This window comes from Acinonyx jubatus, chromosome D1, assembly GCF_027475565.1.
Source record: "Acinonyx jubatus isolate Ajub_Pintada_27869175 chromosome D1, VMU_Ajub_asm_v1.0, whole genome shotgun sequence".
Lineage (NCBI taxonomy): Eukaryota > Metazoa > Chordata > Mammalia > Carnivora > Felidae > Acinonyx > Acinonyx jubatus.
In genome coordinates, this window is record NC_069390.1 from 7,638,901 (window position 1) to 7,660,825 (window position 21,925).

The 21,925-nt window shown below is 60.1% G+C and overlaps 1 protein-coding gene and 1 long non-coding RNA gene across 36 annotated transcripts in view; one reads left to right on the plus strand and one right to left on the minus strand.

The window, feature by feature from the left end:
* Positions 1-21,925, plus strand: part of NRXN2 (neurexin 2) — a 108,200-nt gene that overhangs the window by 51,319 nt on the left and 34,956 nt on the right. For 12 of the 34 annotated variants that reach the window (XM_053202969.1, XM_027045834.2, XM_027045830.2 and 9 more), the window contains 8 exons: positions 3,090-3,476; positions 3,655-3,858; positions 9,795-9,821; positions 11,376-11,495; positions 11,858-12,239; positions 12,846-13,036; positions 14,674-14,847; positions 15,240-15,359. In XM_053202969.1, the coding sequence (XP_053058944.1) occupies positions 3,090-3,476; positions 3,655-3,858; positions 9,795-9,821; positions 11,376-11,495; positions 11,858-12,239; positions 12,846-13,036; positions 14,674-14,847; positions 15,240-15,359 (1,605 nt within the window). Of the gene's footprint in view, positions 1-3,089; positions 3,477-3,654; positions 3,859-9,794; positions 9,822-11,366; positions 11,496-11,857; positions 12,240-12,845; positions 13,037-14,673; positions 14,848-15,239; positions 15,360-20,203; positions 21,331-21,925 lie in introns of those variants that run through there. The other 22 variants (XM_027045829.2, XM_027045808.2, XM_027045833.2 and 19 more) reach the window with 6 other exon arrangements.
* LOC128311743 (uncharacterized) lies at positions 17,158-21,729 on the minus strand. 2 transcript variants are annotated; one of them, XR_008290269.1, is made up of 3 exons: positions 21,492-21,729; positions 19,372-19,485; positions 17,158-19,053 (listed from the first exon to the last, which is right to left on the minus strand). It is a non-coding gene; the product is annotated as an uncharacterized LOC128311743 (long non-coding RNA). The 2 variants fall into 2 exon arrangements; XR_008290268.1 differs by lacking the exon at positions 21,492-21,729 and adding an exon at positions 20,741-21,324.

The following is a 21,925-nucleotide window of genomic DNA, read 5'->3' on the forward strand; positions in this document are numbered from 1 at the left end:
GCTCTCCCACTTACTGTGTGTGTGACCTTAGGCCCTTTATTCAACCCCTTGAAGCCCTAGTTTCATTATTTATAAAACCCTAGTTTCATGATCTACATCCATTACACTGGAGGTCCTTAAGAGAAGAAAATAAGAAAATACCTGTAAAAGCATTAGCACCGTGCCTAACATAGAGTAGACATCCCATTCTCCCTCCCCCCCCCCCCAAAAAAAAACCCAAAACTTCCCAACCACGCCTCCCTTCTATCTAGCTAGGTCCATGCAACTCTCTTTCATTAATTACTCAACAAATTCTTACCGAGTACCTATGGAGCGCCAGGCGCTGTCCAAGGTGCTGGGTCGGGGATGGCCGTGACTCAAAGGTCTTTGCTGTCATGGAGCTCAGGCTCTGGTTGGGGGCGACACAGACGCTAAACAACCTGGCACTCCCACCTGGTGAGGCTTCTAGCCTCAGTAAAGCAGCAGGGCAGAGAGTGCTCGGGCCAGGCAGGTGCTGTTTCTCAAACCTTGTGTTGCTTCCAGCCACCCCTTTACTCTTCCTTTTCAGTCTTCTTTTCCCATTCTCTTGTTTCCTGCCCATTGCTCTCTTTTCCTCTTTTCCATCTTGTTGACCATGAGAGAACAAATTGATGTAAAGGGAAGCTGACACATTATCCAGCGTAAGCACTTACCAGCATCAGCTAAATTGTTGTGCTCCCCAGTTGTCACTGCACCAGACCTTTGAGACTGGGTGGAAGGATGGTCTCCCCCCCTCAGGAGCACTGTGGCCCCTGGAAGCATCAACCTTTCGTGGCTGGCTGTTTCTTCCTTTCTCTTCTCCAGAGAAATGTCGCCTTTCCTGGGCTTTACAGTACATGCGTTCATCCCCCAGTTTTGTCTCATGATGGTACCCGGGGGTCTTCACAGGGCACTTGCTGCCTCCCAGGGTCTCCACACAGGTGACTAGTAACTCTCTAGATCGGAAGTCTGTCCAGGCCTTGCAGAGAACCCCTCTCTCTCTCTTCTCCTTAGCCTCCCACAGAGCCCACATACCAGGTCTGGCTGGTCCCTGGGTCGCTGTTTGACCAGCTCTGGCCATCTCTGATGCCCCACATTCATTTATGCACCTAAGCCCAGACTTGGGGCAGTCATCGCAACAAAGCTCTCCTTGAACTTTTCCCTGTTTGTTTTTTAATTGTGTTAAATTACACGTAACATTTACCATTTTAACCATTTTTAAAGTGCACAGTTCAGTGGCATTAAGGACATCCACACTGCTGTACAATCATCACCGCCGTCCACCTCCAGAATATTTTCATCTTCCCAAACTGAAACGCTATCCCCGTGAAACACTAACTCCCTAGTCCCCCTCCCCCCAGTCCCTGGCAGCCACCATCCCACTTTCTGTTTCTATGAATTGACCACTTCAGGGACCTCCTAAATGGAGGGACCTCCTGTAAATGGAATCACACAATAATTGTCTTTTTGTGTCTGGCTCATTCCACTTAGCATGGTTTCAGGTTCATCCATGTTGTAGCATTGGGTCACTATTTCCTTCCTTTTTGTGGCCGAACACTATTCCATTGTATGTATCTGCCACATTTTGTTTGTCAGTTTATCTGCCGATGGACACTTGGGTTGTCCCATTTCCATGTTTTGGAGCAAGGATCTTGGAGCAAGGCTTGTACTCACTTTAATTTCCTCTTGCTGACTCTCCATTATACACTCTTTTCCCACCTCTTCCTTTCCCTGTCTCTTCCTTCTCCCACATTTGGTTCATTTACTGAGAGTCTCGCTGGGCAACGTCCATGTCCAGGAGACCCTGGAGCTGGTGGGTAGAGCAGGCATCTGGGGAGTCTGCTACAAATAGAGATGCAGAGGGCCATATTGGAGGGGGGGGGGTGCTGGTGGAAGGGTCGGTTGTAGCAGCCAGACCCTAGAGCATCTGACACCTTGTCGGGGAAGAACAAGCTAGGGCCATGTTAAATGGGGCCCAGGGGAGTGGCTTCTCTGGTTCAGGAAAGGTTTTGAGCAGAAGAAACCATGCTTTAGATAGAGTCCTGTCTGTAGAGGAGGTACTAATTCTGCTTCCTTAGTGACACCCCTGTGCCTAATGTAGACCAAATCCTCCTTACCTCTCTTTAACCTCATGGAGATAGCTAGACCTTTTCTTTTCTTTTTTCTTTTCTTTTCTTCTCTTCTCTTTTCTTTTCTTCTTATTTCTTGAAGAGTTCTTCTTGGGAAAAGAGAGAGGAAGGAAAAAGCATAAGAAAAAAATTATAAACAGAATACTTTCTAATGTATAGGTTTCTGCTTCTTAAGATCTCAGTAGAGGTTTTGAAGCTCCTACTTGGTCCCAAATCTTTTTCCTAAGATAGCCAGCCTTTCCTTCCAAAGAAGTCTTAGTATGTAGGAGCTCTGTGCCTGGCATCCCCTCTCCTGGGTGTCGTCCTGTGTCCGGCTCCAGGACGGATCTGCTTACCCATCTTGCCCACCAGGCAGAGGGTTGGACAGTGCAGGCTCTGTGGTCCTACTGCCTGGCTGGCACTTTGGCTCCGTTCCTCACCCTCTGTGGTGCTTTGGGCAGGTCTCCCAATCTCCCTAAGCCTCACCTGCCATTTCAAGTCGGGGTCATAAAGGGCCAAGTTCATAGGGTTACCTTGCGACTCGGTGACATAAATGAAGTGCTAAGTGTCTGACATACAGTCACTGAAGTAGGGGGAAAACGCTTTGGATTCAAACCTCTCAGCCTCCTTAGTGTTCTCTGCCTCTGGTTTCCGGTCTAAGGGATGGACTGGGGTAATGACCCTCGAATGATCTAGCCCCTTTGGGCATGTCCACCTCCTGTATATCCTCTGAGGACTCACTCAGGTACAGAAGGAGGAGTCTGGACAGAGGCCCACTGCACCCTGCAGCTGGGCTGGGGCTGGCTCACCTGAGTTCCTGAACTCAGAATCTCTGTTGAGTAGCATCCACAGCAGCAAGGAAGGCTGGGCTTCTGGCCCAGGGCTGCTGCAGGGTGCGGGGTGGGGGGTCGGGATCCCTTGCTGGCCCGTGGTGACTCTCGATCCTGCTTTCCTCACTGAGGCCCGCTCTCCCTCGATCCCTAGGCTCCATCTCGGTGAACAGCCGCAGCACGCCCTTCTTGGCCACTGGGGAGAGTGAGATTCTGGACCTGGAGAGCGAGCTGTACCTGGGCGGTCTCCCTGAGGGGGGGCGGGTGGACCTGCCCCTGCCCCCGGAGGTGTGGACGGCGGCGCTCCGGGCTGGCTACGTGGGCTGTGTGCGGGACCTCTTCATAGACGGGCGCAGCCGAGATCTTCGGGGCCTGGCCGAAGCTCAGGGGGCGGTGGGCATCGCCCCCTTCTGCTCCCGGGAGACACTGAAGCAGTGTGCGTCTGCCCCCTGCCGCAACGGGGGCATCTGTCGAGAGGGCTGGAACCGCTTCGTCTGTGACTGCATTGGGACCGGCTTTCTGGGGCGGGTCTGTGAGAGAGGTGAGGTCGCTTTCCTTCCAGGGGTCCCCGCTGCCCCTCCTTGTGCCCCTTCCTCCTCGGGGTGCCCCTCATAGGCCAGCCCTGGGTCTGTCCTTGTAACGATCCTCTTGGTTTTCCCTCTCCCTCCACTGGCCTTCGGCCGTGCCCTGATTTCCCTCTTCCGTTACCTCTGGGGCAGAGGCCACGGTCCTGAGCTACGATGGCTCCATGTACATGAAGATCATGCTGCCGAACGCCATGCACACGGAGGCAGAGGATGTGTCCCTGCGCTTCATGTCCCAGCGGGCCTATGGGCTAATGATGGCCACCACCTCCAGGGAGTCAGCCGACACCCTGCGCCTCGAGCTGGACGGGGGCCAGATGAAGCTCACTGTCAACCTCGGTAACCACCCCGCCCTGTGTTCTGGCCCCTTCCCTGTCCCTGCCTCTGAGCACACCCCCTCTGTCTGGAGAAGCTGGTGGTGGCACCTCCAAGAGTGGGAAGTGGGGAGGGGCCGGCCTCAGCCAGAGCCCCTGAAAGCTTCATCCCCAGCAAGGGTGCACAGCGTAGGGGATGCTCCGTGCTTGGCAACACTGTGTATGGGGGGCACCCCGAGTCTGGCCGTGCCCTCTGCCCAAGTGTGTCTGGGCGCGACCGCCGCCCTCCCGGGGGCGCTCATTTGGGTTTGGTGGCGTCTGTCCTGCATACACGCGTCACAGCGTCGCTCATTCTGGGCTGTCGGCTCATCCACTTACTCATTCGCTGGTTCATTCATTTGGGAAGGGCTTGCGGGTGCCTAGCGGTGCCGAGGCTGAGCCCAGGGCAGCGGCAGATCTGGAGCTGAGGAGGACACAGCGCTCTGCGTTTGAAGAGCCGTGTCTGTCTGTGCGCATAGGTGTGCGCAGGTGACACTGGACGCCTGGGGACAGATCTTCCCTTGTCTGCTTTCACATTTGCGTCCCGTGGCTGCCCTTTGAAGCCGCAGGGTCACCTGATGGGCTGTGCCAGGCCTGTTTTATAGACTGTAGAATTCATATACTGACTCCTCCGATGTCATAAAGCCAGCAGTGGCTGGGGTCGGAGCCCAGACTCAACGCCAGGTCATTTGCCCTAAAGTACAGCATCTCCCCACTGCCTCTCACAGAGCTAGGGTGGGCGGAGGGCGTCAGGGGCCCTCGCCGTCCCTGCCCCTGCCCAGATGAGCCCAGATCAGCTCCGCTTCGCAGGCAGTCCCCAGGGTGTCCACGCCCCCAGGGGGCGGGGGGGCACCATCAGGCCGGTTGGGGCAAAAAAACAAAAACAAAAACACAGCAGGTGCACTCACTCAGCTCCTATTTACGGGAAGTAAGTGCCACTGTATTCTGAACCTGGGTTACAATAGCAATGAAGACCAGGACCCCGCCGTCGCGGGGCTTCGGTCAGGGGAACACTGGAAGTTGGAGGTCCTCAGCCGTCCAGGCTGGACTCACAGCTGTCCATTTCACCCTAGCCTCTCTAAACGCAAAGGCGTATAGCACCCAAGGGCCTGCCACGTAGGCAGATGCGGGCCATGAAGGTTCCTTGTTATGTCCTCAACTGGAGAGAACTCAGAGGATTTGAGCTTTGAAATATCTGGATTTCACCCTAACTTTCATCTCCAGGCCATTTGTGGGACAGATGGTGGCCTTTTGGGGACCCATTGCCTTGTTAATAAATTTATACTACATCTTTCCTCTTCCCCTTTGGACCACTTGGCCTTGGTACCCATAGGACAAGGATTTGCCGAGCAAGTTGGGGGCAGGAGGTAGGGAGGTGTGCAGGCAGTAAGGGCCTCAGACTTGGGGAACTGAAGAAGCTCAGCTTCTGACCACCGTCACAGCCCCCAGAGCGGGTGGTGGGTGTCAGTGCTGCAGGGGGGACGTGGGAAGGGAAACACGCTTTGGCCAACATTTCGCGGTCCGTACCACGTCCCCTAGCACCTCTGAAATGGTCACAGGAGGAAGGTGCCAGTCCAGGACCCCATGAGTGGCCCTGGGGTTCTCAGACTGCTCTGGCTGTGTACCCAGACCCAGCACAAGCCACTCCTTCGCCTAGGAGGTGTGTCCTCTGTGCAGTAAGCTCATGGCTCTGTGTGCTCGGAAGTGATCCCGCAGGGAAAGTCTCTGGCCCTCTATCTGCAGGGAAGGCCGATGCCTCTTCCTTACTTGAACTGTCTTAGGTGCATGGGGAAGAAGCTTGGGTTCCTTGATATTAGACAGGAGGCGGTGTTCTTGGCCAGGAACATGTTCTCTGGCGGATCCTCAGGACCTTCGCCCGTAGGATCTACCCTCTCCTTCCCACTGGCGTACTTTTCTGTCTGTGCCTCATAAGTACTTAGAAATCAGAGAACCAGGTGGCCCTCAGGATGCCACTGGCTCTCACCTTTCACTGCCTCTCATCCCTGGCCATGCTGGGTCCCACGCGCAGAGATGCTATCTCTACTATGCCCCGTGACAAGCCGTGACCAAGTGCTTGGTGCAGATGCCTCTGTCCGCAATGCTCAGCGATGCATGTACAGGGAGGAGTGTGGCCGCTGTGTGATCTGCACCCAGCCATTCAGCCTCAGGCTCTGATGGGAAGAGCACTGGGCCTGGGGCCAGGAGATCTGGGTTTCGGGCCCGGTCTCTTTGACCGCTGGGTAAGTCATTTCTCTCTTCTGAGTCTGTTTCTTTCTGTAGAATGAGGCTAAGGATCCTTGCTCTGCTTACCTTCTGTGGCGGTTTTCAGGCTCCCATGGAATAATGGGAGTAAAGACATTGTAAAGATGCAAGCCACACGTGTAGAGACTCACCTAGCCCTTCTCGAAAGAAAATCTAATGGGAGTAGAGACCTAAGCTTAGAACCAGGCCTGGGGGCTTGCTTCCACACTGCATGACCCGGTCTGGCCCCTGCTTCCCCATCCTGCTGGCTACCAGGGCCTGTGGGGCCTCGCAGGCAGGGAACCACACCAAGGCTCTGATCCCGGGCTGGACTCGCTCCCGGGGAGCAGAGAGAAGCCTCACAAGGCTTGGTCTCTCACGTCAAAGTCTCATCCTGTAGGGAGGGAGGGAAGGCAGACATACGCAGGCATCTGTGCAACCTGTCAGAGGCTCAGTGGAATGACTTGGACGTGGGGCTGGTCCTCAAGAGGAAACCAAGGCTGCCGGTGACCACTTGGTGGGACAGCTGGGAGGAGGCACTCAGTGCCAGCTTCGGGAGGCACGGTGTTTGCCGGGCCAGAAAAGGCTGACAAGGAGCTGCTGCCTCCTTCCAGGCCGAGGATGCTAGAGAAACTGGATTGTGTCTCCTGTCCTGTCCCTAGGCCTCCACCATGCCTGCAGACCCCAAGCAAGTACCCTAAGGTCTGCTGGCTCTGAGCAGGGTGGTTGATTTCTGTTCCCAGGGAATGTTAGAGTCCCCGGGATTCTTCACCCTGTTCCAGTGTGACCTGTGTTCCCCGTCCTTTTGCCCTTGGTATGGCCTCTTGGGCCATTGCCCCACCTAGCCTGTCCCTTGCCGCCCTCCCTGGAGTTGCCCTCCACCAGCTGTGCTCCTGCAGCCCCAGCTGTCAGTGAGGCTAACGTGAAGGATGTATTGTAACTGAAGAATCTCCAAGCTGGAGGAACCCTTAAAAGTTATCTCCTCCAGCCAGCTCCATCCCCGCCCCATATGTGAATTACCTGTTAGTTCCTCCATCGCTGCTCAGATGCCATTCATGTCAGGAGCTCCCCACCTCTTATGGCCATTCTAATCACTGGGTCATTCTTCCTTAGCGTCAACTTCTGAAATTCCCTCTTGTGGACCTAGTTCTGCCCTCTCAAGGCCATACAGAGTAAGCCTAACTCTTGTTCGTGTAAGCCGGGCTGAATACACATTATGTTCCAAGGTCCATCAATCCCTGAGGCCATGGAAGGGTGTTTTGTTCCCACCTGGGGCTCTCGGTACTTCACAGGCACCTTCCATAGGCTGGGCAGCCGGGGAGATTGCTCTCAACAAGAACTGCATACTGTCACTCTGTGATGTCACTTCTGAGATGAGCCTCTGGCCCATGGGCTCCTGAGGCTCCTTGCATGGGAGGCTTGGACCCACCGTCTCCAAACTGTGGAGCCTGGGTGGGGCAGGGGATCAGGTGGGGGTATGGGATGGGAAGCCTGGCTTCTTCACTCTGGGTTCCTTCACATGCCGGTGACCTCTTCCCACCTGTTTGTTTCCCTACACACTCATAACCCCATCCTGGTCTCTATGTTCAGCCAGGACTTTGGTGAGTCTGTGCAGACCTGTCGCTTCTGTTCATTTCCTGCGCGGGTCACTAGCTAATGCCGCCTGAGCTGGGCTCTGGGCGGGTGTGTGCACGAAGGTGGGTGCTTCTCATCGCTCCCACTTTCTGCTTGCCTCCGGGGTGGTGCCGGCCCCCTCCTGGGGTGCCCATCCTCACGGGGTGTCGGCTCTCCTCCAACCCCACTGCAGTGGGGCTTCTGAGGGTGGAGTCACGGCAGGGGGTGGGGACTTGGAGCTGACACCTCTTCTCTGGACAGATGGACCCCCCATTCCTGGCGCCCACCCCTGCTAGGGAAGGGAAGAACTGAGCTCTTCCCAATAGGGGATCGGCCTGTCCTTCCAGCCCCTTTTTTCTTTTTTGGACCCTTCATTGGTGAAGACTCTGCTGGCCCAAAGAGAGCCCCCGTGACCTGACTCCAGGCCTGGCACCCTCCCACCCTCCCACCCTGACATTCCCCTCCCCATCCCCCATCTAGCTTCTGCTTCCCTCTGCTCCCCCTTCCTTCCTCTTTTCTCTCTGCACCCTCTTGACCTCCTTCCTCTCACTGTCCCTCTGACTTCCCCCTTGAACCTGCTCCGTTGCCTTCCCCTGCTGCTTCTTCCCTCCTTTGGTGCCAGGCTGTGGCTCAGGGTCCCGGCTGCTCCCCCCACTCTTCTGCTGCGGTTGACGACGCGTGTGGAGCTCAGCCGTACTGCCCGCGGGGCCCATGCCCCCAGAGCCACAGGGGAGCCTGTTTACCTCCACTGCAGGAACCTTCAGGGGCCTAAGGGATGCCAGATGCCCCCAGCCACCTTTGTGTCCTGGGCCTAGGGGTGCAGGCAGAGCCTGTTCTGGGAGGAGCCATAGGATGCCAGGATATTCCCGGAAAGACAAGGGGCCGGCCCACTGAACACCTCTTTCTTGCTCTGGGCTCACAAGGCGAAAAGATGAAACTCAGAGAAAAGAGATTTGCCCACAGCCACACAATGAGATTGGGACCCAGCTCCTCTGCCTCCGGGTGCAGGACGTTCTGCAGCCCCAGCTCATCTGGGTCTGGTGGCATGGTGCAGGTGTCCCAAGGGCCCTAGGCCCCAATTTCATAGGACCCTAGTGCTCTGTTCCCCTTGCGAGGCTGGCCAACTGACATGTTGTGGGTCGTGTGTCCCATCAGAGGGATGGTCCAAGGCTCCGGAGCCCTGGGCTACAGTTCTATGTAGACGGTGTGCTTTCTGACCATGTGGGGCCGCCTGACCCTGGGGTCATAAGACAGCCATGCGGAGGCTGGGGCAGACTTTGCCTGTGGTGCCTGTTCGCCTCTGACTTGCTGGGTGTCCTCTGAAATCATACTTTGGGGGCCTCACGAGCCCCATCTGTGAGGCCTTGGCCCCTCCCTGAGAAAACAGATGGATTCTAGTTCCTCTTCAGGGTGAAAGATCGCCCTATTCCCCAGTGGCAGCCTGGCATCCTCCATCAGGAAGGGTAGAAGGAAGGTTCCTGTAGGGGGTGGTGCTGGCCCCCTGGGACTTTGGGAGATGTGTGGCCGCGGGTAGGGAGCCCTGGGGCAGACCCCTCCATTTGGCTCAGAGCCCAGGGGGGGATGGGGAGTGATGTGTCACAACTTGGGCTCTGAGCAGGGGGTCGTCCCAGAGCAGGGGATGCAGGGAATCTGGCCCTCCCCACCCATCTCCCTCCGAGAGATGTGGAGATGTGGGGTTGGTCAAGCCCTCAGCCCCACGAAGATCCCCTGTACGACTGGGATTCCCAAGGTGCCATCTCCCTCAGACGTGAGAGGCCCCAGGCCCCTCTAAGACGGGAGGCGGCAAGCCCTCTTCCCATCACCTGATTGCCCTGCCTCCCAGTTCTGGGGAGGGTTGGAGCCCTCTTGGGGGCAGGAGGGACAGGGGTCCAACCGAGGAAGGGGAGAGGGCACCTGGGCACGCGTGGTCCCCAGAAAGTGGTCCTGGGGGGGAACCCCCGCCCGCAGACACCCCTCCCTGTGAAGGATGTAAAAAAAAAGAAAACAAAAAACTTGTTCTGCCTTTTTGTCTCCCCTCCCCCTCTGCCCGCCCCACGGCCCCCCCAGACTGCCTGCGCGTCGGCTGCGCACCCAGTAAGTGGCTTCCCTCTTCTTCTGCCGAGCCCCCAGGGGCCTGGGATGCTGGACACTGGGATCTGGGGAGGGAGAGTGGGGGGGGAGGAGAGCCTTCCTCGCAGGCTTGTGTGGGGGTTGGGCAGTGGGGGTGGTGGGAGGGGAGCAGGCATGAGGGCGGGTGGGGTGGTGTGGCTGTGGAGGGCAGAACGGGCCAAGCCAAGGTGAACCAAGAGGCGTTGGTGGAGGGCCCTGGGTCAGCATGCTCACTGAGAAAAGGAAGGCCAGGGAGCCTTGTCATCTCAAGTCCCTGGGAGGGTGGGGCAAAGACTTGGGTGCACCTATGGCAGGAGACCCCCCTCCCTGTGGCCGGAAGAAGCCGGAGAAGAGCTGGGATATTCCGCTGCATCTCCAGAGGCGGCCACAAGGGGGCGGGCGAGGCACGCAGGAAAGAAGAGGAGGGTGGGGAACAGGGTCAGGGGTTCGAGGTTCAACGTTCAGCCCTCCACAGCTCCTGTGTTGGGAAGGGGGCGTGGCGCTGAGTTCCCGTCACGCCGGGGCGCATTCAGAAGGGACAGTGAGTCTCTCAGCTGGGGGTGAGGAGGAGAGCAGGTGTGGCCACCTCCGAGCATCCCAGGGTGCTGGGCTCAGTGCGGTCTCGGAGAGAGTGTTTCTGCATGGCGTGCCCTGGTGTCGTGCGAGAGAGCACAGGAACCCGGCAGACACCGGCAGAGGGGGCCGTGTGCGCCCAGCGTGTGCCTCTGTGTGTTTGGTACCTGTGGGCGCGTGCGTGTTGAGCCCCGGCCCCGCTGGCGGGAGCCCTGGGAGTGCCGCAAAGTCGAGCATCCTTCTAAAGAAGAAGAGGTTTTGGTTTAGACCTGGAATCAGAGAATCCCGGCCTCAAATAAAGGGTCATAATTCCTAAGAAGCGTTCCCCTCTCTGCCCAGGTCGGTTGTGCTGTGTGTGTGGTCGCATGTCCGGGTGCGTGGAGTTAACCAGAGGCGTACAGAAAGGTCACACCGGGTCCCTCTGTAGGTGGCGGGGGGGGGGGGGGGGGGAGCTGTGTGTCTGCGTGAAGGTTTCACCGCCAGCAGCGAAGCCGCGGGCGCGCGCTCACATGTGCGGCACGGGGGTGGTCTGGGAGTTTGAAAAGGACAGGCCTCTGCCTCGATGCTGAGAATTTCACTGCTGGCTACACACACTGGCACTGACGCTCCTGAGAAGACTCGGGAAGAAAACGCTGGTTGTAGGTACGGGGCAGCTGTGTGCAGGGCCTCAGGGCACAACTCCAGAGGCACCGTTCGCATCCAATTCTGTTCCAGGGACGGCCTTGGGAGTTGCGCAAAGAGGCAGTGGGTGTTGTCTGGATTTCTGACTGGGTGTGGAAAGACTGGGTGAGCGTGTGTCCCCGCGTGCGGGGGGTGGGGGTGCGTGTGGCACAGCTGGCCGCGTGCCTTAGGCTGTAGGTGTGCAGCTGTGCGTATGGGGGGGAGACTCTGTGCGCCTGGGCTGGGACCGGGAGCCACAGGCGAGCGAGCCGGAACGCCGCGCTCACTCCCCCCTTGGTGCCGCAGGTAAAGGCCCCGAGACGCTCTTTGCGGGACACAAGCTCAATGACAACGAGTGGCACACGGTGAGGGTGGTGCGGCGTGGCAAGAGCCTGCAGCTGTCTGTGGACAACGTCACTGTGGAGGGTGAGCGCGCTGAGCCCAGCAGGGTGGATACGCCTCCGGGGACCTGTGGACGGCCCTGTTCTTCTCGGTGACAACCGCCTGGCTTCCCTTCCTTGGGCAGCATTCTGGCAAACCCCCTGCTGCCGTTTCTCCCCGAGGGGTGGCATGTCACGGGGGGACCCGGACGCCGTTGTCCCCGGTGCCCGTCAGCCCTGGGCTGGCAAGGCGTGCGGCCGCCGGCACCCCCACCGAGGGTGTCTGCCGATGTCTCTCCGGTGTGGCCCTCGTGTGGAGGGGAGGCTCCTGGCACCCTGGGGCCCAGCCCCAGAACCCTCCCCCCCCCCCAGCCTGTCCCCCTCATCTCTGTCTCCGGTCCCGAGCAGGACAGATGGCGGGAGCCCACACGCGGCTAGAGTTCCACAACATTGAGACGGGCATCATGACGGAGCGACGTTTCATCTCCGTGGTGCCCTCCAACTTCATCGGGCACCTGAGCGGGCTGGTGTTCAACGGCCAGCCCTACATGGACCAGTGCAAGGACGGCGACATCACCTACTGCGAGCTCAACGCCCGCTTCGGCCTGCGGGCCATCGTGGCCGATCCTGTCACCTTCAAGAGTCGCAGCAGCTACCTGGCACTCGCCACGCTCCAAGCCTACGCTTCCATGCACCTCTTCTTCCAGTTCAAGACCACGGCCCCCGACGGGCTCCTCCTGTTCAACTCGGGCAACGGCAATGACTTCATTGTCATCGAGCTGGTCAAGGGGTGAGCTGCTGCGCCCTGCGCCGCCGGCAAGGAAGGGGTCCCCTTCCCCTGCTGACCGAGATATGGCCCCCGCCACTGGCTGAGATATCCAGTCCCCTCAGACCACAGCTCGAGGTTCAGGTCCCCAGCCCCCCGCCAAGATGGAAGAGTGGCACCCCCTTTTCCAACCCGGTGACTCCCCGGTTCCTTCCTTGCCAGTGTCCTTGCCGTTCACTGTCCTGGCTCAGGCACGTCCTTTCTGCAGGCGGGAGGCAGGGCCCTGTCCCTATGGCCTCTCTTGCCTGAGGGGACCCCACCCTAGAGCACCTGTGCCCTGCCCCCAGGGGCCCCTGCTGTCCCCACAAACCTCTCCCCCAACCAGCTCCTCGTCTGAGCCTGTCACAGGAGCCGGCTCCTCTGTGGCCCTCTGTCCCCACATTGTCCCCATGATGGGACTTCACACCAGAGTCCTCTTGTACTGGGCTGGGTCCCTCCACTGTGGGCTCTCCCCCTCTATCCCCTCCTCCTGCGGCACGCAGGACCCCTGCGAGCTGTAGCTCCTCCTTACCCTGCCCTCCCAGTATTGCCTCCGCCTTGACCCAGTGTCTCCTCCCTACCGCGGGGCAGGTACATCCACTACGTGTTTGACCTGGGGAATGGCCCGTCCTTGATGAAGGGGAACTCAGACAAGCCAGTCAATGACAACCAGTGGCACAACGTGGTGGTGTCCAGGGACCCAGGCAACGTGCACACGCTCAAGATCGACTCCCGCACGGTCACGCAGCACTCCAATGGCGCCCGAAACCTCGATCTCAAAGGTGGGGCCTGGGGCCTGTGGAGAAGGCCTGGCCCTGACCCAGATGCCCCCTTGGCCCCAGCAAGACCCTCCCTCCCCCACACCGGCTGCCGTGCTCTTTCACTCACGTGATTCTCCCTCTCCCCTCTTGGCCACGGTTTCCAACTCCTTCCTATTCTTTTCTGTGTCCAGCCTGATGTTTTCCTGTCAAAGTTCTGTTCAGCTCTCCCGTGAGGCTGCCCTCAACACTGGAAGCCCGGCCGTGGGATGTGCCTCACGGGGAGCTTGGTGGCCTCACTCTAGAGCTAGGTGTGGGCAGTCCAGGGCTTCTGAAGACCTCTTGGTTGCCCAAGATTGAGAGGCCTGCCTTGGCTGAGGGCTGGAAAGAGAATGGGGAGCATAGTGTCCTGGCAGATAGCTCCCCCCGAGTGGGTGGGAGGGGACAGTTGATAAGGGGTGGGGGGGTTAGCCGCTGCGGGGTCCCTGCATGCGGCCTGTCCTATACACTGGGCATCGACTAGGCTCTGTCTGGGCACTCTTCTGGACCCAGGCTTCCCTGGGAGGCTCGGTGTCACATCAGGGTCACACATTCCCCAGGGGCCCTTAGGTAGCTATTGAAGTGGTCATTGGCTGCCCCCGGAAGGGGTGCTGGAGAGAACAGGGAAGAAGGAGGAACCTAGAGTCAAGGCCTTGGGACAAGAGCAAAGACGAGGCCTGCAGCTTCTCCAGAACCCTCTGGGGCAATAGGAGCGACCTTCTTCATCTGCCCCAAGCAGCCCTCAGCCCCATGGAGACCCCTGCGTGGTCCGTATGACTCACATCGTCTGGGGTCTGGGAGGGTCCTCAGAGACCAGTGAAGTCACCCCCGCCTTGAGAAGGAGGAAATGGGAGAAAACGGGAGGCTAGGAGGCTTGCCTGAGGTCCCCAAGTGAGCTGGAGGCAGAGTGGGAACTAGAAGCCCGGTCAGGTGCCGGCCAGATCTTTCGGCTTAGTGCTGCCAATTCTCCCAGCTTCCAGAAGGGGGCAGCATGTCACAGATTATCCGAAGCGCTGGCAGACCCAAGGGTGGTCTGGGTTAGTCTTGTGTTGCATGGAGCCAGTGGCCAAGACCCCGTCTCGCTGAAGCTTGCGCCCTGGGCCGGCCAAGTCTTCCGGGGAGTTGGGCGCGGTATGGCCAGGGCAGTGATGTGTGGGATCGCATGTCCCCGAGGAGAACTTCCTGGAGTCACCCAGAGTCCCTGGCCCAGCCCTAATTGTTGGGGAAAGGGAGCTGGGTTAGAGCACTCAGGAGAGAGAGGCCTGAGGGAGCTCAGGGAATAGGGGGAAGGGAGAGGGTGGGGGCGGCGCAGACAGGCCCTCACGTCTCTGAAAGGCCCTGATTACAGGCCGGAACTGGAATCAGCTGTGTGGGAGAGAGCATGGAGCCCGGTCTCCCAGCTGCTCCCCATCCCCCAAGCACCCCACCCTGGGCATCTGGGCTTCTCGGGGAGGGGAGCAGACAGATGGCAGAGTGGAGAAGGAAGAAGGAAGGCGGGGGGGGGGGGGTCGTGGGATCTCTCTACGGAAGCCCGAGTCTGGGACGACCTGACAAGCAGATGCTGGTATCCTGGGAGGGGAATGGGGACCGGGATTCAGGTTTTGACCCCTCTCCCTTTACAGGGGAGTTGTACATTGGCGGTCTGAGCAAGAACATGTTCAGCAACCTGCCCAAGCTGGTGGCCTCCCGGGATGGCTTTCAGGGCTGCCTGGCCTCGGTGGACCTCAACGGACGCCTCCCAGACCTCATCGCCGACGCCCTGCACCGCATCGGGCAGGTGGAGAGGGGCTGTGACGGTGAGTGGCTGGTGCAGGAGTTGGGGGCGACTCTGCGGGCCGCAGGAGGGCCAGCCGCAGGGCTTCGCTGGGGCAGCACAGTGGCCTTGCTTCTCAGGCCTCGCGGGAGCCTGTCCCCACAGCCCTGGGGCAGGGGTGCCGGGGGTGAAGGGTCACGCACTTTTCCCGTTGCCTCTCACCCTGGCCCCTTATCGCAGTTCAAAGCCAAGCCCAGCCGTCCCTGAGCACCCCTCCCCACCCGTGGCCACCCCCCACGCCCTCGTCGGTTTTTGGCCCTTTGGTCCTGGCAGGACTGAGGGTGGGGCCTCTCACGGGCTCTGAAGCTTCCGCGCCTCCTGGGGAGGGAGGGGGCTTGGCTGAGTGGGGGGTGTTCTTCCTCCCGCCTCTTCCAGGCCCCAGCACCACCTGCACCGAAGAGTCCTGTGCCAACCAGGGTGTCTGCTTGCAGCAGTGGGATGGCTTCACCTGTGACTGCACCATGACTTCCTACGGAGGCCCTGTCTGCAATGACCGTGAGTTCCCGGGGGGATCTGGCCCCTTCCCAGCCGTAGGGACTGCCGGGGAGGAGAGAGGGTCTCTGAGAGCCATGCTGCTTGCTTCCTTCTTATCCCTTCTTGTCCTGAGAGCAAGGGGCGGTGGGGGGGGGGGGGGGGGGGAGTGGGCGGAGGGGAGCTGCTGGCTGCTGTCGACCCTCGACCCCTTGGAGTCTTTCCTTGGGGGCCTGGGCGGGATTGCTGCTGCCTGAGCCCCTGGGGCAATCTGCTGATAAGACGGCCTCCTCCCTTTGCTTGGAGCTGGCTGGACGCTGCCCCCTTCACCTGTACCCAAAGATGTCAGCCTCTGTTGCTCTCCCTGTGAGATTTTGGTGATGGTCTTAACAGGTTTGACTTACCTGCTATAGCTCAGGACAGGGGGCAGGCGTCGACCTGCACCCCCTTTCCTCCAGTGCCCTTGGGAGAGTGCAGCGGAAGTCTCGAATTTCCTGCCCAGAGTCGGCCCGCTCCCAAGGGGGCAGGCTCAGGAGATTCCCAGGAGGCCAGGCCGCTGGACAGCTGGCTTCCCTAGACAGCAGTCATGCTGTTCCCGACTACCCGCCCCCCCCTCCCCCCCCCCGCCAAGGATCTCAGCTGTAGGTGGTCCCCTTGGAGCCACAAGGACACTCCTTAGCGTCCTTGCCTCGTTCTTCTCCCTGTCTGGGCATCTGTCTGCCAACTTGCATATTGTCTGAGGCCCCTCCCGAGAGAGGGCACTGTCAGCGGCAGTTTCTGGTACCGGGGCTTGGTGGCCAACAGTGGGTTAGGGCTTGGCAGAGGGAGGGCAGCAGGGGCAGGAAGTGGAGAGAGGGCGACTCCTATCTGAGGGGGGCTGCGGAGTTTCTCTCGGACGACTGGCCTGCGGGCAGCAGCGAGGAAGAGGGCAGTCTTCTCAGGCATCACCTGAATGGTCTTCCTTCGGGGTAGCCCTGTGGAGAGACCAGGGGTGTGGCCAGTCAGCTGCCTGGGAAAAGACACACACACACACACACACACACACACACACACACCACTCAGGACTGGGCTTTTTCATTTTACAAACATGGGGACCGAGGCCTGGAGGGGTCAGTGGATTTCTGGGGGTAGTTAATAGTAGATGTGGGCTAAGAACTGGGGTCGGTGCCTTTGCTTCCCTGCCACGTCTTGGAGCCGTAGTCATCCGGGCACAAGTCCTGAGTTTCTTACGGGATCCACCTACAAGTTCCAGGGACTGGGTTCTTGGGCAGATCTTGGTTCTTCCTTCTCCGTGGGAAGCATGTCCTGCCCTCTTCCTCAGCACTGTTGGGGGGCTCTGAGGCCTGGCCCAGGCTTGAGGATCTCCACTTCCTGTTCCCATCCTGTCTTCAGGGTTTTCCTCGTCTGACCTGCTCCTCTCTGTTCCTCCCAAAGCCCCCAGACGATGTCCCCCAGGGCTCAGGGACACTGGAGCCCTGGCTCCCCAGGGAAGAAAGACAGGGCGGGGCCTCTTTCTATCCAGCTCACTCACTGTGCACAGATCTGGAGACCGTGGTAACTTTGATGCTTAACAGTAATAATCCCCACTGGTTGTTTAGCGTTTGGCAGTTCACAAAGCTCTTTTAATTTATTCCTCAGTGAAGGCAGTGGGCTGGAGACCGACTGTCCTGTTTAACTGATGGGGAAACCGAGGCCACTTGCATGCCCTAAATTCTCGGGTGCTGGGGGGATAGAGTGCGGCTGGAACCTGGGAGCTCCTGACTCCATTACCTCCTGCTGCTCATTTAGTCCCGGGTGGTGGTGCTGAAAGTGGGCATTTCTTTTTTTTTTTTTAATTTTTTAAATGTTTATTTATTTTTGAGAGAGAGAGACAGACAGACAGAGACAAAGACAGAGTGTGAATGGAGGGTGGGGGAAGGCAGACAGAGAGGGAGACACAGAATCGGAAGCAGGCTCCAGGCTCCGAGCTGTCAGCACAGAGCCCGACGCGGGGCTCAAACTCACGAACCGCGAGATCATGACCTGAGCCGGAGTCGGATGCTCAACCGACTGAGCCCCCCAGGCGCCCCTAATAGTGGGCATTTCTTGCCTGGGATGCAAAGGATCAAGGTCAAGAAGTACTGCTGCCCACTGTCACTACTACACTGGCACACACCGGAGCTTTCTGGAAGCGGGCATAGAGATTGTTGGGAATTTAGGGAGTTATGTCATCTTTCAGCGAGGGTGGGAAGAGAGGCTGGAACAGCTTCTTCAGGTTCCAGGAAGGTGGGAGGCAGGGAGACTCGGGGCTGGGGAGCAGGGCATATCTTGGGAAGAATCACCATCCCCGAACACTGGTCTGTGTCTGGTGGCAGGCCTGAGCAGAGCCGTGGAGGTCAAGACAAGGTGGGTGCAACCGGCAGCTGCTGGGATTCTGCCTGCTGCTTCCCCCGATACCGGCCCTGGGGGACCTTCTGAGATCTCTGCCCCGGAAGGGCAGGGCAGGAACCTGGGGCTGGGGGCTGTGCCATTACTTCCCAAACCGTAATTCCCTCTTCTCTTGGGATCGTGCCTCCTAATTCTCCACGTTCGGCTCTGTGTCTTGTTCGTGCTGTCCCTCTATGGCTGGTCTTCTTGGGGCCCAGCCGCTGCACAAGGTCAAGCAGGAACCTGGCCGAGAGGCCTGTTCAGTTCACCCTGCCTGAGTGTGAAGGCCCTGGGAACAGCACGGGGCATGAAGGGGCCCAGAGCCGGAAGAGAGGGAGGAGGGTGGGAATGGCCAGGGTGTCCTCAGAGCGTTGGGGTTGTCTGGTGGGGGAGAGACTGGGGTGGGGAGACGTCTGACCTTCATTCAGGACAACCTTTCCCAGCTTGTGGCCTCAGTTTCTCCGTCTGTAACATGGGGTGTGCAGGACCTCTGTGTCCCTTTAAAGTTCAGTAGTCTGCTCTGGGAAGGCAGGAGAGATCAGAGGAGAGAACCCATCTCTGCCATGAGAGAGAGGAAAGTGGGGGAGAGAATGGAGAACAGAATACGAAATGAGGGAGGAAGGGAAGCTAGAAGGAGGGACACCGCTTGACATGGGGCTGAAATTCCAGAACTGGGGTTTGGGACCCAGGTGCTCCCATCAGGCCTGCTCAGGGTTCTGTCTTCCAGAACGCCCCTCTCCCAGGATATCAGCTCTTCCCCATGCCTGCCCTCCTCTTCTCATCTCTCCACTTGCTCTGTTCATCTCCGCAGGCTCTATTGATGTCTTGCACACCTCTCCCTCTCCTCTTTTACCCTCCGTCTCCCCCCCTGGCTCCCCAACGTCACCCCCTCCAACTCTCTCCACTTCCCACTCACTGATATTGATTGGCCTCTAGGCGGTTTCCCTTCCTCTCCTCTCACCGCCACCGGCTCCTCCCTCCTTCCCTCTGGGACCATAAATTTTCTGCCTGCTCAGAGCTGTGTCAGTCTCTATTCCAGAGCCTGGGGCACAAGGATGGGATGGAGAGGGCAGGCGGACAAGGCTTCAGGGGGCCCCAGCCCCGCTTTGCAGGCTGCAGTGTCTCTTTCCTCACAGAGCCATGTTCCACCTCGAAGCCTTCCTTCTCTTCTGGGGACCCCTTTCTTCACTTCTGAAGGGCCAGGGGCCAAATGGGGCCACGTCCTCCCACAAGGTTGGGGAGGTGACCTGGGCAACAGGGGAGCTGTCCTGGGTGCTGACTGCATTCAGGCGTTCCCGTCGGGCTCACGGGGCTGGAAGATGAAATTCAGAATCAATTAGCAGGAGCCAGCCCTCTCCTGCCTGTGTGCCCCCATTCCCTGTCCCCTTTCTCACATCACCTCCCCTTTCCTTTTGCCCTTCCTTCACCACCCCTCCTCACTCTACTACCCTGTTTCTTTGGCTCCTTCCAGGTCCATCTCCACCTCCCTCCCTCTTCCTCTTTCTTGACCCTCTGCCCCCCACCCCCACCCCTTCCCTGCTTCGAGGAGACCATCGTCTCACAGAACCCAGATTGATGTGGGTGCAGAGGTCACATCCAGATGAAGGGACGGGAGTCTCTCTGCCCTTACCTCTTGGGCTATGACAGGTGCTTCCCAGAGGTCCCCAAAACTCTGCGGTGGGGAGTGGGGGGAGGCAGATCCCAGTGGAGGGGCACCTAGAAGAAGTGGCTTCCTCGGCCGAACCTAAGTGACCCAGGAAGGGTTTTGTCCTAAGTGGGACACTCAGTGGACAGGTGTCCTGAAAACTCCGTGGAGGGACAGGTTGAGGCCGGGGGAGGGGAAGATCGGAGGCGTCCAGCGAGGGTGTGCTGGGTAGGGGAGCACCCTTTTGGGAAGGTAGTGAGAAGACTGTACGTGCGTGACGTGTCTTCCCCTTGAGTACCTGTGAGGCTCTGGATCATTGTTTTTGGAGGGTGAGCTGGGAGGAGGTGTCTGTGTGTATGTTGGCTGTTCATCGCTTGCGGCCGGACACGTATGTGTGCGCGCATGTGTGCCTCTGTGCATGTGCACACCTCCTGCCCCTCCCCCGCGCCGAGTGTGAGTCCGTGCGCCAGTGTCTATGAGCACATGTATGCATGTATGTGTCTGAGCCTGTGTGTGTGCCTGCGCGCTCACTGGTGCCTGTATGGGCACGTGGGTGTCTCCATACCCGTCCACATCCTAGCGTGCACGTGTGTTCCGAGGGGTGCGTGCAGAGGTGGCCGTGGCCACATCTCTGCGCGCTGGACCAGAGAGGGCACCACTGGGGTTCGTCCAGGTGCGGGGGAAGGGAAGGCGGAGGAAGAGAGCTGCCTCTCTTGCTAGCCTCAGTCCTGTTCAATTATTCAGCAGGGCCCCTTCTCTGGAGCGGGCGGGAGGGGAGCGCGCGCGCCCGGGCGCGGGGGAGGGGGAGGGGCGGGGCGGGGCGCGCGCAGAGGAGAGGCGAGCGCCAGGCGGGCTAGCCAGGTGCCGTGCGGCGGAGCTGCCCAGCGCCGCCCGCAGATCGGGAGCCGCTCGGGTCCCTCTGCCCTGCCCCCTCCTCCTCCCGCGCTCCCTCTCCCCTCCCCTCTCCGCTCCTCTCCTCCTCCCTCCCTCTCCCTTCCAGCCCTCAGCCTCTGCAGCAACACTCCGCTGCCTCCATCTCTCCACCGGAATCTCGCAGGCTCGCGCCTTTCCTCTGCTCAGTCCCGCTCCCCTCCTCTCCTCTCCCCTCCTCTCCCTTCATTCCCCCCCTCACCCGGATTTGCTTCCCTCCTCCCTTTTCCCGCCCCCCCCCCCGGCCGCTCCCTCCTTTCCCCCCCGGCCTCCGTCGGGCGGCAGCGGCAGCAGCGGCGCGGCCGGCCCTAGTCTCCGTCGTTCTCCCGCTTCTCCCCTCCAGCCTCCCCCCTCCCCCGGCTCGGTTTTTCCGCAGGATTTCCCCCGCTCTCCCATCCCTGCTTGGCCTCCGCGCCTCCCCTACCTCTCCACCCGGCACCATGCCCCCTCCCCCGGGCGCTCCCCCGGGTTTCTGACGGCCCTCTGCGCCGCTCCGACCCCGCCGGGATGCGGGCAGACCCTTAGCTCCTCGAGATGGACCCAGGCGTCCTGGACCTTGGCGTTGCCGCTCCGCGGACCTCGGATTCCCCGGCGGGATCCAGTTGATTTCGTTGGCTCCGGACCGAGGCTTGGGCTCTGGTTTTCCTTCTCTTCACCCCTACCCCCCCTCCCGGGGCTCGGAGCCGGAGGGGGGCTTCGCGGGGCTGCGCAGCCCCGCGTCCCCGCCCCCGGCCATGGGGCTGTGAGGCGGCCGCCCCCGGGCCGAAATGCCCCCCGGGGGGAGCGGGCCGGGGGGGTGCCCGCGCCGCCCCCCCGCCCTGGCCGGGCCCCCGACGCCGCCGCCGCCACCTCTGCTGCCGCTCCTGCTGCTGCCGCTACTGCTGGGGGCGGCCGAGGGGGCCCGGGTCTCCTCCAGCCTCAGCACCACCCACCACGTCCACCACTTCCACAGCAAGCACGGCACCGTGCCCATCGCCATCAACCGCATGCCCTTCCTCACCCGCGGCGGGCACGGTAAGTGGCGCTCTGCCGTGGCCGGCCCCCCCCCCCCACCACCCCCGTCCCCCCTCCCCGGGCCTCCCGTGCGCGCGGCCCCGGCCCCGCGGGCCGCACCCCAGCTTGTGCGCGCCGAGGCCCGGCCCCTCCGCTTTGCGGGCCCGCGTTCCCTCACCTACCATCTCCGGCTCCCAGCTCCTCGGCCCCACCCTGGCCTCTCCATCACCCCCTGCATCGGCCTCAGCTTGGCCGTCATCGCTCATTTCTTGCCTCACCTTCACCTCCTTCTCCCCATCTCGGTCTGTCGACCCCTTCCTGTTTCCGCTCCCATCACCTCCCCATCTCTGTGCCTTCATCCTGGGTCCAGCTCTCCCCCTACCCTGCCCTCTCCTCCACCTCTGCCCCTCACCATTTCTCCAGCCGGCTCACCTCCACCTCTGCCCCTCCCTACCTTGCCACTGCTCGTCCGGCATCTCTGGGCCTAGTTTCTCGTCTTTGTCCCCCCAGCTGCGCTCCCCTCCGCCCCATCTGTCATCTCTGCCTCTGACGTGTCCCGTCTCTTCCTCTCCCATCTCTCCCATGTCCGCCTCTATTTCACCTCTGTCCCCCCACC